Here is a 26,126-nt window from a genome sequence, read left to right on the forward strand (position 1 = left end):
TGTTTAGGCCCCCCCAGTTTAACAAACTACGACAAATAGATTCTTAAAGGGGCAGAACGTAACTTTTATTTATATATATATATATATATATATATATATATATATATATATATATATATATATATATATATATATATTCTTGTTTTTTTAAAACAGAAATCTGTTTTTAAAAAAACAGATTTCTGAAGAAAAACATTCAGAATTGAACATCAAAACCTGCTGTGTGAACTTAGCCTAACACCTTTTAATTTTGGGGTCATATCAAGAATATAAATGTATTAATAAAATCCATTGACAAAAATTAAATATCAAAGTGAATTAAATATTCATATTTAAATAAATCTTGAAATTAATTAATATTGAATAACATTGAATCCCTCCAGAATTTTGTGATTTTTTTTTTCTTTACTAACAACATCGATCACAAACTAACTTGACATCAAGTAAGGCCAAGGCAGCAGTGAGGTAGAAGTAAGAAATACTGCCCCCTATTGGTGGGAGTTAGCATAACTTAAACCCAACGTATTTGACCATCTTTGTGAAAAATTTGCAATAAACTAAGTTATGAATTAGCGCAACAAAATCTGTTGATAAATGTTTGGAGTCTGGAGCCTTGAGGGCTTATAAAAGTTTGTGAAATGAGACGTCAGAATGTAAAAAAAAACTCATTTGGGGATTGAACTTTAGTAACCTACTGTCTCCATTTTTTAATGACTTTGTGTTTTTGATGAGTAGATGAGTCATCCTCGCTGCGCTGGTCTTTGTTTCTGTGTGATGGATGGGAGCACAGAGCTGCAGATGGAGACGCCACAGGAGGAGGTGTGAGATCCTGAGACAAGGAGAAAGAGATCTGACCTCTGCAGCGCAGTGTGGGCTGTCATATTAGCCCTCATTACTGCCTTAATAAAGCACGTATGCTTACAGAGTAGAAAAAAAGGAAACAGCTTGCATGTGTAGATATGCGCGCAATTTAAGGCGAACGAAACCATAACCACAAAATAATCAGTGAAGTCACAGGAAGCTTCATCTCGTCGATGGTATCTGAGTGTTAGTCCAATAATGTGTTAAAATAAAACAACTCAGCTGCTGGAGATCAAAACGAGACATTAAAACACCTGAGAGACGCATTTGTAAAGAAACCAAATGGATTTCCTCGGTCTCTCTCTTCCAACAACGCAGCAGTGGCTCACTGTGAGGCAGATGCAAAAATAATACAACGTTTTCACATTCCAATACAAATAGACATCTGAAAAGTTTGGCGTGGATTTATACGTAGCCCTGGATAAAAGTCAGTCAACAGAACGACTAAATAGAGCCAACATGAGAACATCAGCAAACAAAAAACGTCACGAAGACAGGAAGAAACATTTAAATGTAAACACCAGCTGGACAGGAATCAGAAAACAATGAAAGAGGAGGATTTTTTAGTTTTTCTACCGGAGAGACGAAAACAAAACTTTGGACACACTGCAGCAGGAAACCTTTACAGCAAAACAAATCTAAACATAAAGATAAAGTTTAGTTACCGAGTGTTATAAATGCTTCTGTAAAAAGGGTGTTAAAGTGAACTGGGCTGAACTGAATGAACTCCAACTGGTTGAGTCTATTCTGTTAAATGTCTTTAGATATTTGTTACCAACTGGCAACTGAACTGAATTCAGTTTAAAATAAACTTAACAACCTGAATTAAGTGGAACTGAGAGCAACTGATTCAAATTTTACTGAACTGAACTAAACTACATAGAAACGAATTGAATTTAACTGAAATGAATTAATCTGAACTCAGTTGATCTGAATGGAATTTAGGTGAATTGAAAAGAACTGAACTGAAATCGATTGAATTAAATTTTGTACTGAGCTAAATTCAGTTGGAGTGAACTGAACTACATTGAATCGAATTTAACTGAAGTGAACTGACTTGAACTGAATCAAACTACATTCAGTCAAATTGATTTTTTTTACTTGAACTGAACTAAAATTAACTGGATGAAATTGAATGCAACTGATTCAAAGTGTATTGAATTAAACGGAACTATATTCAATTGAATTGAACAGAACTACATAGAGTCAAAGTGAAGTGAACGAAATTGAACTGAACTAAATGAAATGAATTCTATTTAATTGACCTGAACTGAAGTGACTCAGTTAAAGAACAGCTCTTCTGAACTAAGAACTAACTGAAGACATTAGCATGTTAGCATGTTAGCATGCTACGAAGCATCAGGACTTTACTGCTCATGAATGTTTCATTAACTTTGTCATATCCCTTCTCATGTCAGAGGAAACGAATATCAGCTTTCTATTTCTGTTTGGAGCTATGTTTGTAGCATTAGCATTTCAAACAAAAGCATAAGAAGCTAAATGTACTCTGAATTAAATGTGGACTTAAAGTTTTATCATGATAAAATAATTTATTGCATCTTTTTAGGTAACTGTAGAGTATGACTGTGTGTCACAGTGATTATATTCCCACAAACACAAATACTGCTCATGTTAATAACAACACAACTCTGAGCATCCTCTTCATGACACTATCCAGAATGTCTTCAGTCAGAGGCTTCCTCAATTTCACAGTAACACAGACTGCTACAGGAGATCTTTCCTGCCAACAGCCATCACTATGTATAATAAGTAACAATATTGAATTCCCTTTGGGATCAATAAAGTATTTTTGAATGTGAATTTAAATAACGCGTTTCCATCAGTCATGTGAAGAAGTGTGATTTGTATCACTAAATTTCAAATTAATTTGTATATTTCAAATTTATTGATATTTATTGAAAAGAAAGTGGAGAAAGTATTAAAATTGGAATTTATTGTGGCAACAATAAGTCAAAAATCGTATCATGATATGTAGCTTCTCACAATAAATGATACACGATGCAATAAATACCCACTGTTACTCTGAATTGACATAATTATGATATGATGTTGATTATCTGTGATTTTCTAATGACATTCGTGTATTTACAGAGAACTGAAGTCCGGCCTGCTGAAACTTTGCTCTTCTGTTTTAGGAAAGGCAAACAAATCCTAAGAGCCTTCCCTTTCACATTTCCTATCGGTTATCCAGATGCTATCTCCCAGATCGAAATGCATGAGCGCATGCAGGAACTCGCACATAAATGCACACTTCCTGTCTGTCACAGGCCGAGATCAATCACGGCGTGGGAGTGCAAACTGAGGTTGAGGCCGAACACGGGGGGAAAGTGGCGCAGTGGAATCACGACCAGCGCCTGAATTAGAGCGGCGGCCGTGGGCTCCAAGGGAGGGTTTGGTCAAATTACAGGCCGTATTTTTAGAGAGGCTTCGCCCCAGAAGCAGCTGAGGACCATCACTCACAGGCCGCTCTGGCGTATCCGGGGAACTTCCTTCTACAAAACTCAAAGTCACACCTCAGGATGGAACAGTATTGATTCAGTACATCTCCTAATAGGAAGCTGTTAAGCCAATCATGTTGTCTATCTTATAAGCTGCACAGGAAACAATGAAATCAGATGTCAACAAGACAAAGCTCTGCCGGGGTCAGAGAGTCGGTCAGTCTTTGATCATACAGCAGCTGCTGATTTGGTTACAGTCCAAAACCTTTTCCAGGACTACAGCAGCAACAAAATCCCTGCGGTTTTTGGGAAAAAGGCAGAGAAACAAGTTGACAGCAGTCTGCAGTGTTTCCTGTTTCTGATGCTGCCTCCAAGTGGCAGCAACACGCTATTGCTTTTTTTTCTGCTGCAAAAAGTAAAGCGCTTACTAATCCAAACGTGCATATTTTTCACGTTTTTGGGCTTCCATTTGGGTCTCAGCTGCTTCAAAAAACAATCCAAGCACTTTAATACCCCACCCAGACGTTTTTAGGCAACAAGTTAATGTTTTTTGTGTGTCTGGAAAATAAGCCTTTCAGAAAAACTACTCATAACATTTGAGGCCACCGTTACCTAGCAACCCCAGTCCAGCTGCCCAGCCCTGTTATCGAGCAACCAAAGCAGAGTGCCGCCACATTTGGTCAGCTGGTTTTTCCTCTCAGTATGAGGAGTTAAAATGGGGCCATAAAGTCTAAACTGGAAAAAAATATTTGAAACTGAAAAAAACTGAATCTGAAAAGTAGTTTTGATTCCCCCCCCCATTCAGTTTCATGTCAAGTTTTAATTTCAGTTTGAAACTTTTTTCTTCATTTTCAAATTTTTTTTTCAATTTATTTATTTTTTCCCTTTTGAACAAACTTTAAGGCCTCAATTTAGCTCCATATGAATTCACTGTACAATGGCTGCTGGGAAAGACAAGTGTTTTGTTGTTGACTTACCACTCAGAAAAAATGTTTGCAAAATGTTCAAAGATGGTTGCATAATTGCGCATCTCTTTGCTGCCAGTTTCACTTGCAAATGTAAATACTGAGTTGGGGGCGTGGCCAGCAGCAGCATTTGGATTTAAAGTGGCAAGACGCCCTAAATTCAAATTCAGATTGAAAAGTCAGCTTCTTTTGTTTTTGTATCTCTCAGCTTTTTACTTTTTATAATGTGTAACCGTGGTAACTTGGTATGGTTTTGTTTTTTACATTGGACCAGAAAATTAGCATCCCAGAAGCTCAAGAGATCCTGGAACTATGACCACAAATCGAAGAGGAGTTGAAAAAGAGGCTTCATGGATGAAGAACGGAGAGAGAAGGAGGATGCTCGAAGCATCTCAAATCCCCTACTCCAACATCCCCAACTCCAACATCTCATTTAAAGAGAGGCTAAAGCAAAGAAGATGGATTTGCCGAGTTTGCCAACAACTAAAAGTCTCATCCAGAGCATTTTACTGTGTAATATTGTCTCTGTTTCCCAGATTGTAGCTGTTAGCATGTCATGCTACATTCTTCAGCCAGAGGCCTCTTCAGATTTGTTGCAAGACTGACTGCTACTGGACATTCTCCCATCACAAACAACAAAAACAGTTTGAAGACATTTGGAGGATATGAGTTTCAGCAACATTTAGTTGAAATAATCATCTTATAGATTACCCAAAGTTACAATTCTAACATTTCTAAAACATATTTTACTTTTTGAACCTCTAACTCTAAATGTGTTTTGGTTTTCAGGTGGTTTTGTTTAAAAATGCAGATGTTATAACCCGTTTACACCTCACGTTCTGGTCAACACCTGCTGGAGACAGTCTGCAGCGTTTCCTGCGCTGATCTATCTTTAGTGCGTCCAATAAGTCATGTTGCCTCTCGTGTCAAAGCCTATTGTATGTCTTCTGCATGCATTAAGAAAGGAACTTGCATCAAACACTGACATGAGGCCGACACCCTTCCTCCCAACGCGAGTATTCAGGCTAAAGGTCAGAACTAGCTTCAGGCCCAACATCCTGTTTATTTTATTTTCACGGATTGTTGGGTGAGGAAGCATGCTTTATTATGTCAGGAGAAACAAGATGAAACAACTTTATGTCTTATTTTGTGGATAAAATAAAGAAGCATCAAGAAATGCCTGTTTGGGCATTTAAACATCTCATGCAAGCTGAGGTTTGAACCAGCAGGAAATGCAAGTTTTTACATTTATTTTTTATAATAAAAATGATTAGAAACTTATTTTGTTTGTTTAAAAGTTAGTTTAAAATTACGACAGGCAGGATTAGATGAAGGGGCTAACTGAGGACCTCTAGTGGTTTAAAGCCGGAACACAAAAAACTAAGAACTCATGCAAGAGAAAAATCTAACAAGCAGAAAAATATTAAATCACACAAATTAAATAAAGCCAAAAACATAAATAATTCTTAGCAGCAGTTTATATTTTGCTCTTTAGATAAAAACAGTTTGTGTGACTTTCAGACTTTCTTCCCCACCTCAGAGGTCAGTCTGCTGACGCAGCGCCGTCCCATCTCTGGGTTTTTGAAAGGCATTCAGTCAATTTCTCCACTGCTGACGGAGACAGATGAACTGCACACATGCAAAAACACCCCGATAAACATTTCTGACCCAGTTCGTTTTGGGTCCTTAAATAAAAACAGTCAATTAGATTAAAGATAATTTCTGACAGACAGTGGGAATAACAGCAACCATGCAACTGCAAACCTAAAAGCAGGAACAAGAATCCTCAGGATTCTCATTATTTCATGTGATTACACAAAGTTAAGGATTTGACTCAAAGTCCTACTCTCAAATTGGGAGAAATACAAATTGAACACACGATGTGGGTAAACTTTACCTCAATGTAACCATCTCTGTCTTTTCTTGCCTGTAAAATGCATCGTATTTGGAAATAATCATCATTTGTGTTGTATTTTTGTGTGTAGCCCACATTTTACCGTTGTTATAAGAACCTTTTGTTGCACCCGTTGCAGAAACGACCTACTCCCCCCCCCCCCTGCATGATAGCAGAGCTGTCAAATATCAATGACAGAGGAATTTTTTCTGATAACGTATCAGAGCCAACGCTGTGGTTACAAGTTAACACGGAGAAAATTCTTAATGAAGAAAGAGATTCTAAGAGTTGTACACATTATACAAAGTGCATAAAACCATAGATGTGAACAATACTCTAGAATATGTGACTAGAGTCAAAAAATATATTCAGAGTCACAGCTGTAGTTGATTTGATTGCACTAAAACGAATAATGGACTTCTAACATAACAGGATTGTGATTAATTAAGTGTATTCATAAATAAATCATTTATTTATTATGTTGCTCTTTCTTATTTGTCGGTTCTATGGACGTGTACTGATCAGTTTGTTCTATTTATACTCATAAGTCGGAGTGTTGTGTTAAAAAAATACATTTTGAGTCACAGCAGCAACTTTGAAAGTCAGAATTTCTTCTCTGGTTTTTGCTTTTTACCCTAATTAGCTGCAACACATAAAATAAGTTGTTAAAGTTGCAGCAATAAAATGTCTACTTGGGCTTTTTAGGGTTTGTATTTTCTTAAACAGTTCCATACAAGAAATACCATATTGGGACCATGTTGCTCAACCGTGTGGATGCCAGAATCGAATAAAAATACTCTCACTTGTAATGTTAATTATAGCTACTTATTTTGGTCCCCGACCACATCAGTTAGAAAATCCCACTGATTTCCTGACTTTCATAAGCATGTTCTGCTTTCTGATGTAACTTGGATGCATACAATTTTTAGTAGTCATACCTAATAATGACTACTCAGAGAAAAGCTAACAGCATCACAAAACATAAATTAAATCTAATACTCCAGCAAAGGGCCAAGCAGAATTGAGCTAACAGAAACTGAAATTTGAGCTAAAACTCAGTTTAAAGTAAAAAAAAAAAAAACTAAAAAAAAACTACATTATGCTATTGCTATTAGCTTGACTTTACTCATTTTGCAGCCAGCAGTTACTCCGAGTCAAACTAACAGATACACAGTCTGCAAACAGCTAGTAGGGGTTTAGCTGAGTGCTAATCAAGTTAAAACACAAAACTTTAAATTAAATAACATTTTCATTCATTTGTAACGTTACACCGGGGTTCTTTAAACACAAAGTAGGACTCTGACCTGAACCTTCAGAGCCAGATAAAGACAGTTAAAAAGTCAGCCTTCTGTCACCTGAAGAACATTTCCAGGATTATAGGACTAATGTCTCATCCAGATCTAGAGAAACTCATCCATGTGTTTATCTTCAGTCGTATTGATTATTGTAACAGCGTCTTCACAGGTTTGTCCAACAAATCAATCAAACAGCTGCAGCTGATCCAGAATGCTGCTGTTCGCGTTTTCACTAAAACCAGGAAGATAGAGCACATAACACCAGTTTTAAAGTCCCTCCACTGGCTCCCTGTAGCTCAAAGAATAGACTTTAAAATACTGTTGTTAGTTTATAAATCACTGAATGGTTTAGCACCACAATACATTAAAGATTTGCTGCTGTTGTATCAACCTTCCAGACCTCTCAGGTTCTGGTTCTGGTTCTGCTCTGCATCCCCAGAACCAGAACCAAACGAGGAGAAGCAGCATTCAGCATCTATGCACCTCTGGAAATGAAACTTAAACAGCTGAAACACTGACTTCCTTTAAGTCTCAACTAAAAACCCACTTGTTTAGAGTTGTATTTGAAACGTAATCAATTGCAAATTTATTGACGGAATCTGACTTGATGTTCTGTTTTTATTGTTGATTCTATGTTGCATTGTGTTTTTGTGTTTGATTTGATGTAAAGCACGTTGAAATGCCTTGCTGCTGAAATGTGCTATACAAATAAAATTTTATTGATTGATTGTAGGACATTGAGTTGTGCTGACAGCTTCTCAGACCAGTAAGTGCTACTCAAAATTGAGCTAAGTGCTACGCAAAGTTTAACAAATATCTACAAGTAGCTAACAGCTATACAGAGTCGCGCTATCAGCTACTCAGAGATAAGTTAAGTGCTACACAAGATCAAACAAACTGCAACTTAGGAACCAGCTAAGTGCAACGCAGAGTCAAACTAACTGCTACTGTAAGTCCAATTGACACTTTTTCACAGCTTTGCTAGCAGCTACTCAGAACTAGCCAACAGCTACACCGAGTCAAGCCGACAGTGACTCAGAATCAAGCTAACTGCTATGCATAGCCGAGCTAACAGCTGCTCACAGTTGAGCTGAGTGCTACATAGAGTCAACCTAACATCTACTCAGAATCCAGCAAATAGTGAAAATCTTCATTTCAAGACAAAAAATTAGTCCATAAGACATATAAAAAAATAAAATAAGAATAAAAAATAAAATAACTCATCAAGTACTCAGAGCCACGCTAAGATTTCCTCAAAATCAAGAAATTTGCTACTTAGAGTCATGGAAGCTATTCAAACTGACTCAAAGTCGAGCTAACAGCTATTCCAAATCTGGCTAGCAGCTAGCATGAGTGTAGCTAACAGTGACCCAAAAATGAGCCCACAGTTACTCAGAGTTGAGCTAATAGAAATACGTTTTTGTCATCTAAAGCAGCACTACGTCTACTCATAATAGTTCAAACAAACACTCTGTTGACTATTTATCCACACCATTACTTTTGCCTGAAACATTAAATATTTTGTCAGTTTCTGTACTAACAGGGCACCTCTTAAATGTTTTGCTGCAGGTCCAAAAAAGTACCAGAGGCAACTGGTAAGTAAATTATTGGACAGTTAAACTTAATAGATGTAACAGCACCTTTCCCTTGGAAAAACCAATATTGGCCGATAATGAAAGTACACAAAGTTTACTTTAGATTCCATATCAATTATATTCAATGACTCTGAATGCTGCTGACCTCTGACCCCGGCTTTCCCTGTATTGAACTATATTAATTGAAATAAAGATAGTTATTACTTACTTTAGAAATAAAACACATAATTTTCTTCACTTCTTGATAGATTACTTGTGTAAATGTCATTCAAACCAAGTTGTTGTTTTTCAGACTGACCAAAGCAAAGAAAACAATGTTAACTTTTAGAAGTACAGATTTATTATTATTATTTTTAAATATATACGTGTGGAAATCATCAATCGTGTTACTTAAATATTAAGTAGATTAATAAATACATCAACCCAAGCCTGCAGTGATATCGAATTAAAACACAAAACTTTAAATTAAATAACATTTTCATTCATTTGTAACGTTACTCCGGGGTTCTTTAAGCACAAAACATATATTTTTTTTTTAAAGCTGCACATACTTTAAAGCTGCAGTATGTGAATTTTATTAAGAATATTTGTTAAAACAGTCACCAAGTGAAGAACTGCAGCGCTCTAAACAACCAATCAGAACCAGAAGGCAGGTCTTAGCGATATCAATCAAGATCATGTATGCAATGCTAAATGTGCTAATGGTGGAGAATCAGCTACCATTACAGAAAAACTGTCATCTGTGGTCATGCTAACAAGCCTGAGCTTTATGACATTCTCTATTAGTAGCAGAAAGCAAGGGGGTGAGTGGGAAGGGTGATTGACAACGCTAAGACCCGCCTCCTGGCTGTGATTTGTTGTTTCTAGCTCAATTTATTCAAAGATTATCTGACTCATATATAGTGACATTTTTAACAAGTAAGTAAAAAATATGTTTCATAAAAGTTACACACTGCAGCTATAAATAAACATCCAAGAATCTGAACTGATCCAGCATCAACAGGAAGCAGTTTTTTCTTCAGAAGCACAACCCTCCAGAATTTCTCCTTCCAGCCAGTTTTCGTTTAACTCCCCCAGGATGTCCTGCAGGGACAGAACAGGAAGCGGGGCCTGCTGGGTCATCGTCGGGGGCTGCGGCTCGCCGCTCTCCTCCAGAGCCGTCCCGGTCCAAAACCTCTCCAGCTGAGAGTACGGACCTCCCAGCTGAGGGTTGTTCCTGGCGCTGGCGTCCCAGTACCCAGAGTCCGGCGTGCTTGGAGTGGAGGGCTGGGAGGTGGAGGAGGAGTTGCTGTACATCTGCTGCTCCGGGTACGAGACGTTTGACCCGTTGGCGGCGAAGTTCATCATCTCCAGCGTTTTGCACCACAGAGGGGGGGCAGGAGGGGTTTGGGTGCCTGGCTGGGGCCACATGCCCCACATGGGCGGACTGGACTCTCTGGTGTAGCTACTCTGATGCCCAAATAAGGATCTGTATTGATCAGGGGGGGAGTAAGCAGGAGGATATTGGCTGTAGTAGGTGGCTTTGTCCATTTCCTGTTTGAGGGGGGCTGGATAGGTGGGCGGCGGCCCCCGAGGCTTCAGCGGCGCCGGTGACCCGCTGCTGGCGACGCTTGGAGGCGAAGAGAAAGCATCATGATGCGGGCTACTGGACATCCACAGAGCCTTTTTTGCTTCTTTACATTTCAGGGTGCGGGCTCTACGGTTCTGGAACCAAACCTGGACAGGAAATAAAAACATTAAAAAAACCCATCAGAGGTTAAATACGGAGCTGATTTAACAGGTTCTGTTAATCATTCGCCGGACAAACAGGAACAGGAATCAGGGGAACCTCAAAAGAGATAAAAACAGGCTGAGGGTTTTGACCCCTGGATTAGTAAGATCTGAAGATAAAAGCATGAAAACAACAAACTGATTCAATTTTATGAAGAACGCAGCGATTTCTACAATCGTAATCTGGATGAGGGAGAAATTATAAACAGACGTGGATTAACCGTTTCCACAGAGCTGGATAAAATGTTCAATTTAATTCATCCAGTAATAATAACGATATTAATATATCAAACACTTTTTAAATTAATTTTCATTAAAACCTTATGTATAAATATATTACTAAAATATTGTTTATCTATTTCTGTATTAGCTTCATCTTGGTTTTTTATTTATTCATTTATTTCAGTCATTTTTAACCTTTAAGTATGCAAATAAAAAAACAACAGAAAAACCACAACACAAACAAACAGGGAAAAAAGGATAAATACCAATACAGAAATAGATAAATAATATTTCCCTCCGCGTCTAGTATTAGAATTATTTTTAGATTTGACAGAAATAAGCAAAGTATAAGAAGAAAAGTGTAAAGAAATATATTTATATGCATATTCATCATGAACAACCAAGTAAGTAAAAGTATATTTTTGGCTCTTATATTTTTTCTCTCTCATGCATTTTCTCTTTGCTGCTCTGGTAATGCAAAATTCCCCTGCTGAAGTCAAACTTAGAGATATTTTATTGCTCTAACTCGTTATTTCTGCAGGTTCTTACCTGGATGCGTGACTCAGGTAAGCCAGTGGTCTGGGACAGGTTCTCCCGGAGGCTGATGCCGGGATACGGGTCGGTTTCGAAGGTGGCGCGTAGAAGCTCTACGTGTTCTTTGGAGAAGCTGGTCCTCTTTCTGCGGCTGGCGCTGCGAGACGAGCCGCTGCCGGAGGCCGCAGGCCGGACCTCATCTGGGGAGAGAGATAAGGTCCAACACACCAAGACACTGAGATTCGGTTTATGTTCACATTTTCTACCAGAAACATCATTTAGGGAGTCATGCAGACCACACAAGAGCAAAAACGACCAGTTTAATGTGTTTTTCTACTGTTAGAAAAACATATTAAAATGTGTTTTCATTTATAAAACACATTGTGTAAATGAAATTTCAATAAACTTGAAATAACAAAAGAGCAGTGATAAATAAACAGCAGTTTAGATGCCAAGATGGCTGTTTCAACAAAACTGAAATCTGGATAAAATAGTTGATTTTTAGCTTGATTTAACATAAAAAGCCACACAATTTTCTTCTTAACATGGTCCGTTTTTAGCTTGAAAAAACCCCCAACATCACTTCATTCTTAAAATAGTTGATTTTAGCTCAAAAAAGCAACACAGTGTTGTTCCTGAAATAGCTCATTTTTAGTTTAAACAGTGACATTTTTCTTAAAATAGCTAAAAAAAGAAAATTACATAGGAAAAAAAAAGCTATTTAAAACAAAAAAGTTTATTTTTAGCTTAAGAAAATCTACTAGAATAGATAATTTCCAGCTGCGTAAGTTTATGCTGTAACTCTTACCATTACTGGAGTCCTTCCACATCTCAGCTGAACTGGTTTCTGGGGGCTGCTGCTACCGGGACTGTGAGGTCAGTGTCTGTCTGCCTATCTGAGCACCTTTTATATCGATCATCTGAGAACCCTGAAATGTCCCATCAAAGCTGGAACTCAGTGAGTGGGGGCGGGCCTGGGTTTGTTTAATGCTTGACGGTGGGACTCTGACCCTATAGCATCCCCCGTCGCCTCACCAGCCACCCAGTTCACATCATCAGCCATCCACTCCAGAACTGAGACAAGGTCAACAATAATTATAAAATACATTTAAAAAAAACAACGAGTCATTAAGAGGAACTCGTTGAAACCACTTCAGGGTTTGTGTCACATGATGCTAAATATGCAAGACTAGGTGCAAAGACAGAAAAACACTTCCTGCATATTTTAAGTTTTATTTTTCAGTGGATAAATAAACATTTAAAACATTAAACATTTTTATCGAAACTGTCACCTTGTTGTGATAGTTTAGCCTTCTTCCAGTGCTAACTAGAAACAACCAATCAGAGCCATGGGGCGGGATTTTGTGCTGTCAATCACAATCTTGTGTCACGCTACAGCTAGCATAGCCTGTAGTGTATGTTAAGGCCAGTTACATGTTAGATAGATTAAATGAAAAGATTAAAAGGTTCCTGTAACAGTAAGTTGTTTCTCTCCCAGAAGCACATTTTACAGCGTACGTGAGCTTGATTGGCAGCGCTAATACCTACCTCCTGGCTCTGATTAGTTGCTTTTGGTTCATTTCTGCAGACAGCAATAATAACTTATGGAGAAAGTGGAAGAAATGGATCTTTTCTCTGATTATCTGTCTCATATTACACTGTCATGACATGTGGCAGTTTTAACAAATATATAAAAATAAACAACATATTTTTTTTAAAATAAAAGTTACACACTTCAGCTTTAACCTTACATCAAATGTTTTCATTCTAGTTTTGCTTTGAGGCCTCAGATTAACCATCATGAAGCCAAAGCAGAAGCAGGGGTGATAAGAAGTTTACATTAATCAACAAACAATCTTAGGGAATTATTTTAGAAAAGGTGCAAAGTGTTGCACTAAGCTGAAACCAATCAGTGGCATTCATATGCAGAGCAGCTCTGTGGGAAAACAAAGGATGACTCGAGCAGTGAGTAAATGGACTTTTACCTGTTAGCTTAAAGCAGCTTCAGACTTTATCTGCTACTTAAACATGTCTAGACCTTTGCCAGATATCTGATTAATAGAAGACAAGACATGCATGCTTTCCATGCATGTTTTGCATGGAAAGCATGCATGTGAAGTTTGGCCTTTTCACATCCATCCATCCATTTTCCGTTCACCCTTGTCCCTATGGGGTCGGGAGGGTTGCTGGTGCCTATCTCCAGCTACGTTCCAGGCGAGAGGCGGGTTCACCCTGGACAGGGCGCCAGTCTGTCGCAGGGCAGCCTTTTCACTTAAAGTCAAATAATCTCATCAGTTCTGGACTTGGAGGTTTGGAATATGAAACATAAAGGATGAAGTTTGGACCCCCAGGGCCGGCAGAAGCCCTTTAGGGGCCCTAAGCATGTTTTCATTTGGGCCCCCCTAAACCAGCAAGTCAACACCTGATGCTTCATCATCCCAAAGCTACTCTGGGTTTAACATACCTGAGATTATTAGTATAAATCATATTGGTGTTATTATGGTAAATAAAAAAAAGTAAATAAGAAAATAGATTTTGTTATTTTTACTACTTGAAAGTAACATCATCTAATAAACATTAAATGTATAATAAAAAAGTAAGTTTATATCTTATATTTTCACAACAATGGCAGCAGAAAATGTACAACACAGTTTTCTTTTATTATTCTATTTTTTTTTTGTTTTATTTTTATTTCATAAATAAATTATGCCATGACTATCCAGCAACCTTTTACTAAAAAATACACTTTGAAAGTGAATTTCTAATTTTTGTTGTTGTAAATGAACTAAAAATATTTTATAGATCAAACAAAATAGAGAATAATTGGGCCAAAAAGTTAAATAACTGTAAACATTAAGGAAAATATCCTACTAATGTTGGTTTCATTAAACGGACATTTGCTTAATTTATTGCTGTGAATGTAAAGGAGACAAAAAAAATCACATTAATATTATTTTTGTGGTTTTCATTGGAGAGAAAAACAAATTTTGGAAAATATAGGAACTTTTGAATTGGGGATTTTGATGTTGCACCACTACAGTAAAGCCTGCATGGTTTGAGGCTATAAACAGGAATTATTAAATCTTTATTTCAAAAGTGAATTTCTTGTCTCAGTTTTTATTTCCAATTGGTTGCACAAAATTTTTATTGAAGTGTTTAAGAGTTTATCCCTTTCCTTACAATTCTGAATTATTTGCTTCTTTTTGTTTTCCCATAATATCCCAACATGTTGAACTTTGTGTTTGTAACGTGAAAATGCATTAAAACCCATCTGGACCTTTTTGGTTGAATTTAGGGTTTCTGGGAAGCAGCCACATTTGAAATGCACTGATAATGTAAACACTAAACGTCAATGCCGAGCAAAGTGCAGGAGCAGATTTACAGTTTTGCAAGTATTAAAGAAGACAATGCAGTCGTGAGTTATCAGAGCACAGCAAGCTCCACTGTTTTATCTTTTATCTGCAAAAGAAGGAAAATCAATGTCTCCGCTGTGTGGACAGACCAGCTTTCTCTCTTTGTGCTTCAGCTAAATCCCATCAGACATCCTCAGCATTTTTTCTTTTTTCACAAACTTACGTAACTCATGCAAGACCTGCATACTTTAAATAACATGAAACTCACATAATTAATGTACTTTAGGTTGTGTAAATATGATCGAAGATATTTCAGATAAATTTCTGTAAAAGGAGAAAAGTCCTTAATCACTGAACTGTCCCATCAGATTGCTTCTTATGCTCCAGGTTAACATACAATCATCGAGTGATTAAAGATAACCAAAAACGGTTGCAGCCAGCAGCCTGTCCAGCTAATGTGAAATCACTACAAGCAGCTGCACTTGGCTCAGTCCTGCTTGCACAGAGATATGTGCATATTTTTACTTTTAAAAAAGCAAATATCTAATCAACTTATCACTTAAAAGTCAAAGTAGTAAAACATCGATGACCCCTTTCAGTTTGAGTGAGGATGGATGTTATAAAGAAATAAAGAATAAAGAAATTCTTTATTCTGGAATAAAGAAAGCACATGTATTGTGATTTATTATTGTTATTAAAACTTAGAGTAGGTCCACTCCCACGTTTTGGAAAATAATAAAATATTCTACCAAGGTATAATGGTGCATATTGATTCAGTAGAGTGCTGTATTATTTAAAGATACATGATTTTTCTTTATTATTGTTTAAATAAACATTGCCTGTTTTGTGTCTATATGAATAGTTGATAGATCTTATATGGATTCTTTTAAAGATTTTTCAAAAGTTTTCAAAAGAACTATTAAAAACCAATTTTTTAACTAAAATTTAATAATAAAATTACTTTTAATTTCATAAAAAATGGTTTGATTTAAAAAAAAAATCTTAAAAATAGTCTATGTAAGTTTTTTTTTTTAAAGGAAAATAAAGCGTTTGCAGTCTACCCCTTCTCTCAAAAGTCAATTTGATGCGCTGTAAGCAACTGAACATGTATCTGTTATTCAAACCTATGTAAAAAAATTTTTGTCAAAAAAAAAATCTGGGAATTTTTGGAAACATTTTTAATAAAAAAGGGACTTTTTAACTTAAAAAAGTATTTTTTGTTAATAGAAAAAGAGTTTTTAAATAAAAGAAATTCTTTTTAATAAGAAATGTGTTTTTCTCTGTTTAAAAAACTAATTTTTTCATACAAGTTAGTCTTTTTGTTAAAAAAGACTAACTTATTTAAAGACATTTTCATTAAAAAACTTTTCATAAAAATTTGTTTTTTATTTTAAAAATACTAAAAGGAGTTAATAAAACTCATATTTATTAATTTTTTTTCATGTCAACATGTAATATGTTGATTTTAAACTATAAATGAATGAAATAAACAAACAAATAAATACAATATAAGAAGAAAGCTGACAATATTCACAGGCCTGGATATTCTAGTAAATTCACCGCAAAAGTAAGATTATGAACTGGCTGCAAAAACTCAGCAGCTCCATCTCAGATTATACGAACCTCAGTTAGCATGCTAGCTTATTAACGTTAGCTAGCATGCTAGCTAGCATGCTAACGTATAGATGTTTGGAGAGAACAAAACATAACATATCAGCACAAACACAACACACAATGATTATGAATAATTATTTCGTTGGATGAACTATGAACTCCTCTGCATACTAAATTTTTATAGAGTGAAATATGTAGTTTGATTTGCCCAAACTACATCACAAACAGCTAAATGATCCCAAACGCAGCTTCAAATGTTCAAAAGAATGACAGAAAAACCAAAGAATCAAAGTGAAGCCACGACTGAAGCAACATGGAAAGAAAAGTGGGTTAAAACTTCTCTGCAAGAATGTAAGGTTGCCCTTACAAAAAAAATCCCATGAAAATTACATGTGAAAGTCACGTGATAAACATGTGACTTTTACATGTTACCACGTGACTTTCACGTTTATCACGTGACTTTCACATCTTATCACGTGACTTTCACATGAAAACCACACATGTAGTTCACACAACCTTTTCATATGAATGATATGTGAAAGATGTGAATTAGTGAATCGCATGTGATTCACCATGAAACGTTCCAAAATCACGTACAGGCTACATGTGCCTTCACAATTTTTATTTTTATTTTCCAAAGAGTTTAGTGCCCCGTATTTTTTGCGACAGCAGGCAGACAGGAAGGAGGACGAGGACAGTGGGGCAAAGGTTAACGTCGGACCCGCGACTAAGACCTCCAAGCGTGGGGCTTGTTATCCCCCCTCCAGCACGCCCCACGATTCACATGTTTCACACATCATTCACATGAAAAAAAGTTGTGTGAACCACATATGTGGTTTTCATGTGAAAGTCACGCGTGTACCCTGACAGATAAAAACACAATGAGACGCTATCTGTCATGGATTGACCTCACCTGATGTCAGCATTCTTGGAGCGTGAAATCATCTTGGCAAACAAAAACCTTTCCAAATAAGATGACCACCCTCCAAAACAGAGACTCCAGAAGAAGGCTTGGGAACGGTTCAACGTATTGCAAGATGCTTACTGCTGTACTTGAAACAAATAAATCCTGTTTTTCTTTATAAATAGTATTTATGTTTAATACATGATCAAACATCAAGAAACTTTAACATTTTTGACTTTTTAAATTTTCCAAAAGTAAAACAAATTCAAGTTTTTAAACTCAAATATGTCTGAGTTTTATTTTTTTTTGGAAAATTTCTGAGTTTTTTTCTGGCAAATGTTTGACTTTTGAAACTCAGAAATGTCTAAGTTTTGATTTCTAGATTTTTATTTTTTAGATTAATTAAAAAAATTAGGCATCTTTTGGTGAGAATTTACTTATTTATTTTCTGCGTACAATGGCTCTGTTTTGTAGTTGTACAAATACCTTTAACACTGAGCGGCCATGTCTTGATAGCTTTGTAGTTGTGTCATACTCTTCCTATTTTCAGGTCAGACAGTTTAGCAGCAGCAAGTGAGATATCCAAAACCTAGAATAATGTTTCATAACCTAACCCTTGAACTGTTCCACAACTTTATCCTTGACCTTTGCACTGTGTTTCTTCGTCTTCACTCTGAAGCCTTGACAGAACATAATATTTTCTCACAGTAAAACACATATGTCATATTATTACTACAGAATTATTATTATTATTATACGAGCTTTTGGCTGAATCTTTTAAAAAACAACAAAAACGCCTCCTCTGAGGTTGACGTGTGCGTGTTGTTTCGGGTCGGTCGTATTTGACGGCGGCACCACCACAGTAGAACAACGTTAAACAGCAGCAATGCCTGTAGGCGGTTATTTTAAACGGACCACTCGCTTTTGGATCGTTACTATATCGGTTTCATTTGGGTTCTTTACTGTAAGTAATTTAAACTTTCTCCTACTGAACATAACCAGGACAAATATTAACTGATCCTAACAAACTTTTATTAAGTATTTCGCACAGTTGGGGTTACCTAATATACCCTCCCCCGGGTTTATTTAAATTATTTAAACGTCTGCTGCTGCAGTTCAGTTTAATGTTCTTTTCTGACGCCATTTAATGTATCCTATTTAGTTAAAAACTGTCAATGCGGCTATCGTGTTGATATCTAATCTTATCAGTGTTAATTAAGTCCTCAGGTGGGTTAAACAGACTTTAGGTTAAAGTCCATTTTATAAGTTAGCTTTTCATTGACTGGAGCTGCTGGTCTGACGCAGCTAACAGCAGCCAGTTCACGTTGAAACGACAAAAAGCTTCCTTATTCTCCGTCAAAATGTCCGAATTTATGAACGTTATTATAATCTTAATGAGTTCTACCTTTGCAGATTAGGCAAAACATCATGGTGAGTCAGGTTGCCCTACAGTGTAAATTGTAGATTTGCTCTACAGCATTGGAAAATAAAAAAGTTTCCCTGTTGTGATCCCCTTAGAAGAGATTAAACATTTCCAACATGCCAAACTGTATTTTTTAAAGAATTTATCCTAACAATGCTGTTCAGTTTTGACCAGTGTCAGTTTTTCAGTTTGTTTTCTTTTAAATTAAACCTGATCTATTGCATTCACAACCACCTGAAAATAGCTAAAATACATAAGGCTTCCTATAAAAACGCTGATAAGTGCCTACTTTAATATTTCAAACACCAAATATACGTTAATATCCATTAATACACAAAGTGGAAGCTATCTTAGCACTATAGCGGAAGCTAATATCTAGTTTTTATTTTTTCTGCTCTTCTGGGTACCAAGAAAAAGGTTTGATTTGTTTACATTTTCTGTTATGAAACATGTGTAGAATAAATAAAATAAATCATGTATTTCCTTTACTGAAATGTTGAAAAGTTGTTGTTGAAAAGATAAGCTAAGTGACATAAAGCTAAGAAAGCAAACATTGCCCTTAAGTCTACAGAGATAAATCCTGGAAAAAGCAAAAGTGTCAAATTTAACATGTTTATTTATTGATTAATATTAGAAGTTTGTGTTTCACATCCAGTTTCTGGTTAACCTTTGCTTTTTATTTGCTATTTTATTATTATTCCAGTTTTTCTTTTAAGGAAGAAGCTTGTTAGCCTGCCTGCTTTGCACTGTATTTTTACTAATTGAGGGACTGCAGATGAAAACTAGCCTTTTTGGCTAACTTTAGCATATTTTCTAATGTTCATTATCTCTTTTAAAATAAAAATAACAACCAATGCAGACACAAAGATCACAGAAAATTGAAGCAGAGTTTAATTCTGTGTTTGTGCCGTTTTAAATGTCAAGGAATCAGACATTTCCTCGCTAACTGGTGGTGAAATAATCCAAATCGAATTTTAAACCCACCCTGACTGTAAAATAATAAAAGACTATTCATTCAGATTCATTTCCTCCAGATATCTTCTGTTCATCCAACTTCATGTGACTCTGGTTGTGCAGAACTGATGATTTAAAAGCCAAACCGATTTGGTTCGGACTCTAGAAAAGCCACACTTCGTTGGTCTGAGTGGAAACTGACGCAAAGACTCGTTTATTGGAGTTTCACACTTTGTTAGTGTCTTTCTGTAGCTTATTGTTGAACTGGATGCTGATGTTCTCCTGGACTTCACAGCATTCATCAATACGACAGCAGAGTTCAGTTTAAATGATGCAAAGCAACAAAAACCCCACTAGAAGAGAAAAGTTTAAATTTAGGGACCTAAAAAGGCTCAACAACCTGATAAAGACGGCAGGTTTTGTTCTGAGAACAGCTGAATTTTACATAAAATTAAGAAAATGATGGACAACCCTGAGTATCCTCTTTAGGGCCTTAGAAAAACAGAATATCTTCAGTCAGAGATGTTCAGAATTAAATTCTGCTTTAGATTCCCTGTAACACAGACTGCTCCAGGAGTCGCTTCCTGGCTGCAGCCATAACCAAAATGTAACTAATATTTAGTTTCTCTTTGGAATCAGTAAACTGGTTTTGAATTTAAAATAAAGAAAACAAAGGAACAGGGAGATGGCAGCATATATGAAATTAATCCCAGGTCACACTTTTCTAACTTGTTTTTATTAATTTATTTAATAATAAATACTAAAATTATTTTAAGGTACAAATCACTTTTATGGAAAAATGCAATGTTCTTAGTAGCTTTGATTACATTTTGTCAAAATGTATAAAGAAAACATAGTCACAAACTGTATAAATTGTTTGTTTTGTGTGTTTTACACCTAAACTCTCCACTGTTATTTTGCAGCTGTTGGTGTTTACACCTGATGTCATCCCGTTGGATTGCCTCGGGCCGCTTGGCAGCTTGTGCAGACACTTGTTGTATTACCATGCTGACCTGCTGTACTTAGGGTAAGAGATTAGGGCCAGTTGCAACAACCGCAGCGACTCCTGATGAATGACGGTTAAAAAAAATTTAAAGTATGCAAATCTTCAGTTCTACTAGTCTGAAAAGGGCTTTCTGTGATGTGTAAAAACATCAGCTGATCAGCTCCATTCATGTGAAAACGCGGCTGGTCACACTTACCCTGATGAGTAGATCTTAATGGTTTGTTAATTAGCCCTTAAAGTCATATGACTGCTGCAGTTTCTGTAGAATATGAGGAGAAATTCAAGTCATGTGACAAGCAGAACAGGCGTTCCTGTTCTTCAAGGTGACTTTAGTGATTTATCTTCTATAAAAGGATGGAAGAAACATTCAGTCTCCATTGTTTTGACTTGCTGCTTTTCCATTGGCAGTTTTGGATGAGGTGGTTTTTCAGCCGTATTGAAATGGGTTTATTTTTATGGCTTTTTTTTTTTTTTTGTTTTGCATCACGAGTCACATGATCAACCACCGGCCGTCTCCACTGGCAGAAGTAGTCGGAGGATGATGGTTTAATGAATTATTGCATGAACAAACTAATTTAATTGTGATTTAATTGTGTTTTTCAATTTGTGGAAATCACAAATTACCAGAATGTCAAAGTATTTTATTTTTTACGTTAGTGGAATATTGACAAAGTTTTCCGTACATTTGTAATGGAAACGCAGCTCCTGACTGACTGATGGTTGTTGCTCTTTATTTCACCCCTTCATTATTTTGCACCTTCCTGATGTATACTTCCTGATTTCTAATCAATATTTTCGAAAGGATTTCTATATTCTGCCGATTATCTGCTGTGAGGAAATGAAGTTTCAACTGACTGCAGCAGTCTGCAGCTGTTGCCCTGCAGGAAGAAGGTCTTTTTTGGGTTTTACTGCATATAGTTTGCATGTTTTCCCTCTGTGTGTGTGGATTTTCTCCAGGTGCTCATTAACTGTACTACCTTTAGAGGACTTCATTTCCAAATCCTTCCATATCAGTCAGTTTTCTTTGCAAAGTAAAGTAGTTTTGGTACATTTTGAAGTTAAATAGTCATAAAGATGGTCAAATTTCACTTATATTTAATGTTTAATTATTGATACCAATTTTAGTTTATTTATTGTAGTTTTGTTCATTGGTACAAAATGTAACTGTGGTGTTATCTGTCTTTAAAGAAAAAGGTAAAATGAACACAAATTACAAATTTTATCCAGATACATACTTCAAAACAAATAATTTTATGACACAAAATGTCCAAGTGTCTCAATCTCCAGCTAAAAGATGAAAAACATTGGAAAGAGGTGCAATAGGTGACATCACTGGTGAGTCATTTCAAGTGGGCCGAGCCCCGTCCCAGAGGAACGCCACTTTCCAGCCTCTCCAAATTTTATTAATAAAGAACCGGAGAAAATTAGTTTGACAGTCATTTCAACTTTTTCTTTTGGGATTTTCTCTGCTGTACAGAACAAACTGTTTATCAGTTTTTATTCCTCTAGTTGTTAATTTAAAATAAGGAAGTAATAAAGAGACGACTGAGCTTTCCATAAAGAATTAAACTAAAATGACTCTTAACTGCTGTAAAATTAACCTAAAGTGATTTTGTTTCAAAACCGTCAATCATCTTGAACCTGCTTGGTGTTGCAGGCTGTTGGCTTCAAAACTGTTAGAAAAATAAACAAAATGTTATATTTAACATGATTAACTGATTTTAACTCGGAATGTTTTCTGTATTACACTGTTTCTGCTTTTTGATTCTTGTTTAAAACCGTTTGTTTTGGAAAGTGACACTTTTTGTTTCGAGTCTCTAAAGTTTTTTTTTTGGAACATTTCTTTTTTATTATTATTTTATTTTTTTTCTAAAGTTTAAAGCGGAATTTGAGTTCATGTTCTGGTTTGTCAGCAGGTTGAAGTAGACGGGCTGTGGGTCAGAGAGAAACGCACTGCAACAACACTAAATGTTACCAAGTATTTTTGGTCTAGTTTTACTGCAAATATTTTAGTAAACTTGAAATAAGACCAAATTAGCTTATAAGTAACTTTTCAGCAAAATATAGAAGCTTATTTTTGGTAAATAATTTGTTAATATTGATAAAGTACTGGCAGATTATTTCACTTATAATATAAAAATAATATCTTATATGTGAAATAATTGCCACAGGAACTAGCACTTTTTTATTAGCTTTAAGGAATTATTTACTTAAATCAAGCTCCTATATCTTGCTGATAATCTGGTTATAAGTTAGTTTTGTCTTATTTCAAGGTTACTAAGATATTTGCACTAGAAAAAAAGACTAAAGATAGTTGTTAAGGTTTTGTGTTTTTGCAGTGCGGCGGTCTGAACCGACGTCAAGGCGTCTGTCTGTAGAGATAAAACAAATCCAGTGATTTGCGTAGATAAAGCGTCTCCAAGCCTTGTGATCCTCTCCAGAAACTCAGACTGCAGCAGGAGGGTTAAACATTTACTGGACCATTTGTTTCAGTAAGAACGCGGCTCTCTGGCTGCCTCTGGTTTCACAGAACCGGGTAAAAAAACGGACTCAAAACTCCCAGTCCTGGTGTCCCAGTTTGTAGTGATACAATCAATAAAATTGTGTAAAAGCAGGATAAAGACTTTTTAGAGGGACAAACGAGACAAATGTATGTTTTAAGTTCTCTTTAGGTGATTAAATGCGTTTTTCTGTCTGTTCCAGGTGGTGTGCAGCCGTTGCTATTCATGCCTTGGAAGCTGCTTACGCTTTTAAGCTGTGCAGGTAAGACTGCAGGGAGTCTAACCGTCCACTAGGTGGTGGTAGAGCTCAGGCTGATCTTATTTAAACTCATTTGACAGTTGCATATAATCATTATGAGCACGAACATAACAGAAAAAAAACATGTTTTAAAATCATTTTATAAACAAAAGTTTGGTGTTCAAGTTTGAGTTTGTTGTGTATTTTCTCTAAACTAAACAAAAACTTAAATAAATATGTATCTTATTCACTAATGTTAGGATAAACATTTCAAAGTTTGCTTGATTTCTGTATCAAGTCCTTGAAAGTTCTTGATATTCAAGCTGCACAGTTTTGTAATCAAACGTAATCTAACGTTTATTAAAAGCCTAAATGTGGAAAACATGATTTTTTTAATACATCTGTTAATAAGAAATGTAAAAAAATTTTTTCTCTCTGTCTGAAGTTAAAAATCAGACTAAAATTTCTTTGGTTTAGCTCAGTTAGAATTATGAAAATTATTTCCAGAAAATTTCTAGAGATTGTTTTTGGTAATGTTTATTATTCCTAGTGGCTCACTTACTTATTGATGTGTAATTTCTTATATTTTATACTTTAAACAATGATATTGAAATGGTTAAATTGGGGTTTTGTTCTCAGACAGACATAAAATTTATTTATATTTTAGTTTGCCTTGTCCCTGCTGTAGAATGTAGAAAACTATCACAACACAGTAATAATAATAATACTAATAATTTATGTCATATAGTAGTCTTTTTAAGCAGAGATGCACCGGTCCGATATTAATATATGTATGGATCCTGATATTTAAAAAAAATTTAAATAATTTAGGGTATCTGTGACAGTGTGTCTGATCAATGAGTGCAGATCTATTCAGTCCAACTCTATGCTTTAAATATTTATATAAATGCTTGAAAAGTGTTTAAATTTAGCCTCAAAAAATAAAAATAAACAGCATTCACTCTGATTTACTGTGACATCATGCTTCAATATTTATAGTACTTTCTATTTAGAATCCAAACTGCAATTTCTGAACAATTTAAAAATTTTTTGTTGCAGTTTATTTTTTATAAAAGCAGTCAACCTATTTTTGTCAATTTTAGTTTCATTATTTGTTTTTACATTGTCTAATTGCACTGAATGAACAAATTAAAGTTTTCTACGTGTCTGATCAAGCTTGTGAAGTTAATTGTGTATTTATTGTGCAGAGTTATTAAATAATTCAGCACATTAATATTTATTTTTTAAAAGAGAGAGGTTTGAAGTTGGTTTTGTTTTTCTGTTTAGGATCGGTATCGGCAGATAAACCTCCGATATCGAAAAGTGCCTTTTTCCAGTGTTGGGCTGGAAAAGTTTGAAAACTTACCTTGAAAATACTTGAAAAGTGCTTGAATTTCAAGCATATGAGCACCAAAAGAACAGGATCGCATCTAAAAACCGTCACTAACGCTTTATTATCATTTATTTTTGATTCCTCACAGAGACAAAGGCATCAACCAACAGGCCATTCGCTGGCGGTGGGTCGGCCAGACGTTCCTGTTCGGCTACGCCTCGCTCAACCTGCTCATTAAGTACAACCCAAGGCGCCAAAAAAGGTACTGAATGCAGCCGGCGGAGCCTCCAGAGCGAAACAGCTGAACATTCCTGGTGCCTTTTCCCCCTACGATGAGGGAAAACTGATGATAAAAACACTAGAAATTGAATAAGTGTCTGTTGTAACCTTTAATTCACTGGTGCATACATTTAAACTACATTCCATTTATTTTCTAGGTAGAAAAGCTGGAGAAAATGTTAGAATTGATGTTAAATTAATAATATTGTTGATAGGAGTTGTTTAATTAATTAATCTGCCTTCAGATAGATTTTATGTGCAATACAACAGGAGTCCTGAATCAATTACTCTGTGCTCTAATGATATTTACAACAAGCCTGCGAGGTTGCAATAGAGAATCCTCCGCTGCTGCTGAGTCGTAACGTCAGGCACAGGTACGCTGCTGTCGACTCGACAGAAGATTTTAAAAAATAAGAGATATTTTCATATTTATCTCTGTCACTCTACGGCGCTCTTGCTTCCTGTCGAGGATGCTGAAAGTCTTCAATAAAGAGAATTTGCAAACTGGTTTCTGTTTCATTTACATTGTTTATCTGGAAAAATACACACGTTAAATTTGTGGATCTGGATATAATTACAAAAACATTTACTTATTTACACCCTCTAAAAGTCTATAAATTTCACACAGTTGTATAGATATTTGCTCACAGCTCTTAAAGTCCAGCTGCAGACCTTTAGGTCAGGCTGGTTTTTGGACTTTGGATATAAAACTACAGAACCTTAAAGAGACAGAATCATGTATTTTCCAGGCACATACTACCTTTTTACATCACATTTAAGTAACTATGTTAACTCCAGCTGTTATAAAACTTATATATGTATATTGAATATGACTTAAAATAAATTTCTAATATTTGGAAAATGATTTACATAAATGTACAACAGAGGGGCATACTAATAAAGGATCTCAAATAAAATAAAAATAG

At 35.8% G+C, this 26,126-nt stretch overlaps 2 protein-coding genes across 2 annotated transcripts; one reads left to right on the forward strand and one right to left on the reverse strand.

Annotated features, from left to right (window-relative positions):
- Window positions 1-9,578: 9,578 nt before the first annotated feature.
- Window positions 9,579-12,658, reverse strand: LOC122842756 (paired box protein Pax-6-like). Its single transcript, XM_044136898.1, has 3 exons — window positions 12,631-12,658; window positions 11,611-11,795; window positions 9,579-10,785 (listed from the first exon to the last, which is right to left on the reverse strand). Exons 1-3 carry the CDS (start codon window positions 12,656-12,658, stop codon window positions 10,066-10,068), a joined length of 933 nt encoding a protein of 310 aa, XP_043992833.1. The 3' UTR covers window positions 9,579-10,065.
- Window positions 12,659-18,294: 5,636 nt separating this feature from the next.
- tmem254 (transmembrane protein 254) lies at window positions 18,295-25,708 on the forward strand. Its single transcript, XM_044135863.1, has 4 exons — window positions 18,295-18,430; window positions 20,767-20,870; window positions 23,553-23,612; window positions 25,070-25,708. The coding sequence occupies exons 1-4, from the start codon at window positions 18,353-18,355 to the stop codon at window positions 25,188-25,190; spliced, it is 363 nt and encodes a 120-aa protein (XP_043991798.1). The 5' UTR covers window positions 18,295-18,352; the 3' UTR covers window positions 25,191-25,708.
- The last annotated feature ends 418 nt before the right edge of the window (window positions 25,709-26,126 follow it).

This window comes from Gambusia affinis, linkage group LG13 (genome assembly GCF_019740435.1).
Source record: "Gambusia affinis linkage group LG13, SWU_Gaff_1.0, whole genome shotgun sequence".
Classification (NCBI taxonomy): Eukaryota; Metazoa; Chordata; class Actinopteri; order Cyprinodontiformes; family Poeciliidae; genus Gambusia; species Gambusia affinis.

Bases quoted from the DNA above. Each gene is read 5' to 3' on its own strand.
- LOC122842756 (XM_044136898.1), bottom strand. From the start codon at position 12,658: ATGGCTGATGATGTGAACTGGGTGGCTG. The intron at 11,796-12,630 runs GTGAGGCGACGG...CTCTCTCCCCAG, and splicing joins TGATGTGAACTGGGTGGCTG to ATGAGGTCCGGCCTGCGGCC. The intron at 10,786-11,610 runs GTAAGAACCTGC...TTTCCTGTCCAG, and splicing joins TACCTGAGTCACGCATCCAG to GTTTGGTTCCAGAACCGTAG.
- tmem254 (XM_044135863.1), top strand. From the start codon at position 18,353: ATGCCTGTAGGCGGTTATTTTAAACGGACCACTCGCTTTTGGATCGTT. The intron at 20,871-23,552 runs GTAAGAGATTAG...TGTCTGTTCCAG, and splicing joins GCTGACCTGCTGTACTTAGG to GTGGTGTGCAGCCGTTGCTA. The intron at 23,613-25,069 runs GTAAGACTGCAG...GATTCCTCACAG, and splicing joins TACGCTTTTAAGCTGTGCAG to AGACAAAGGCATCAACCAAC.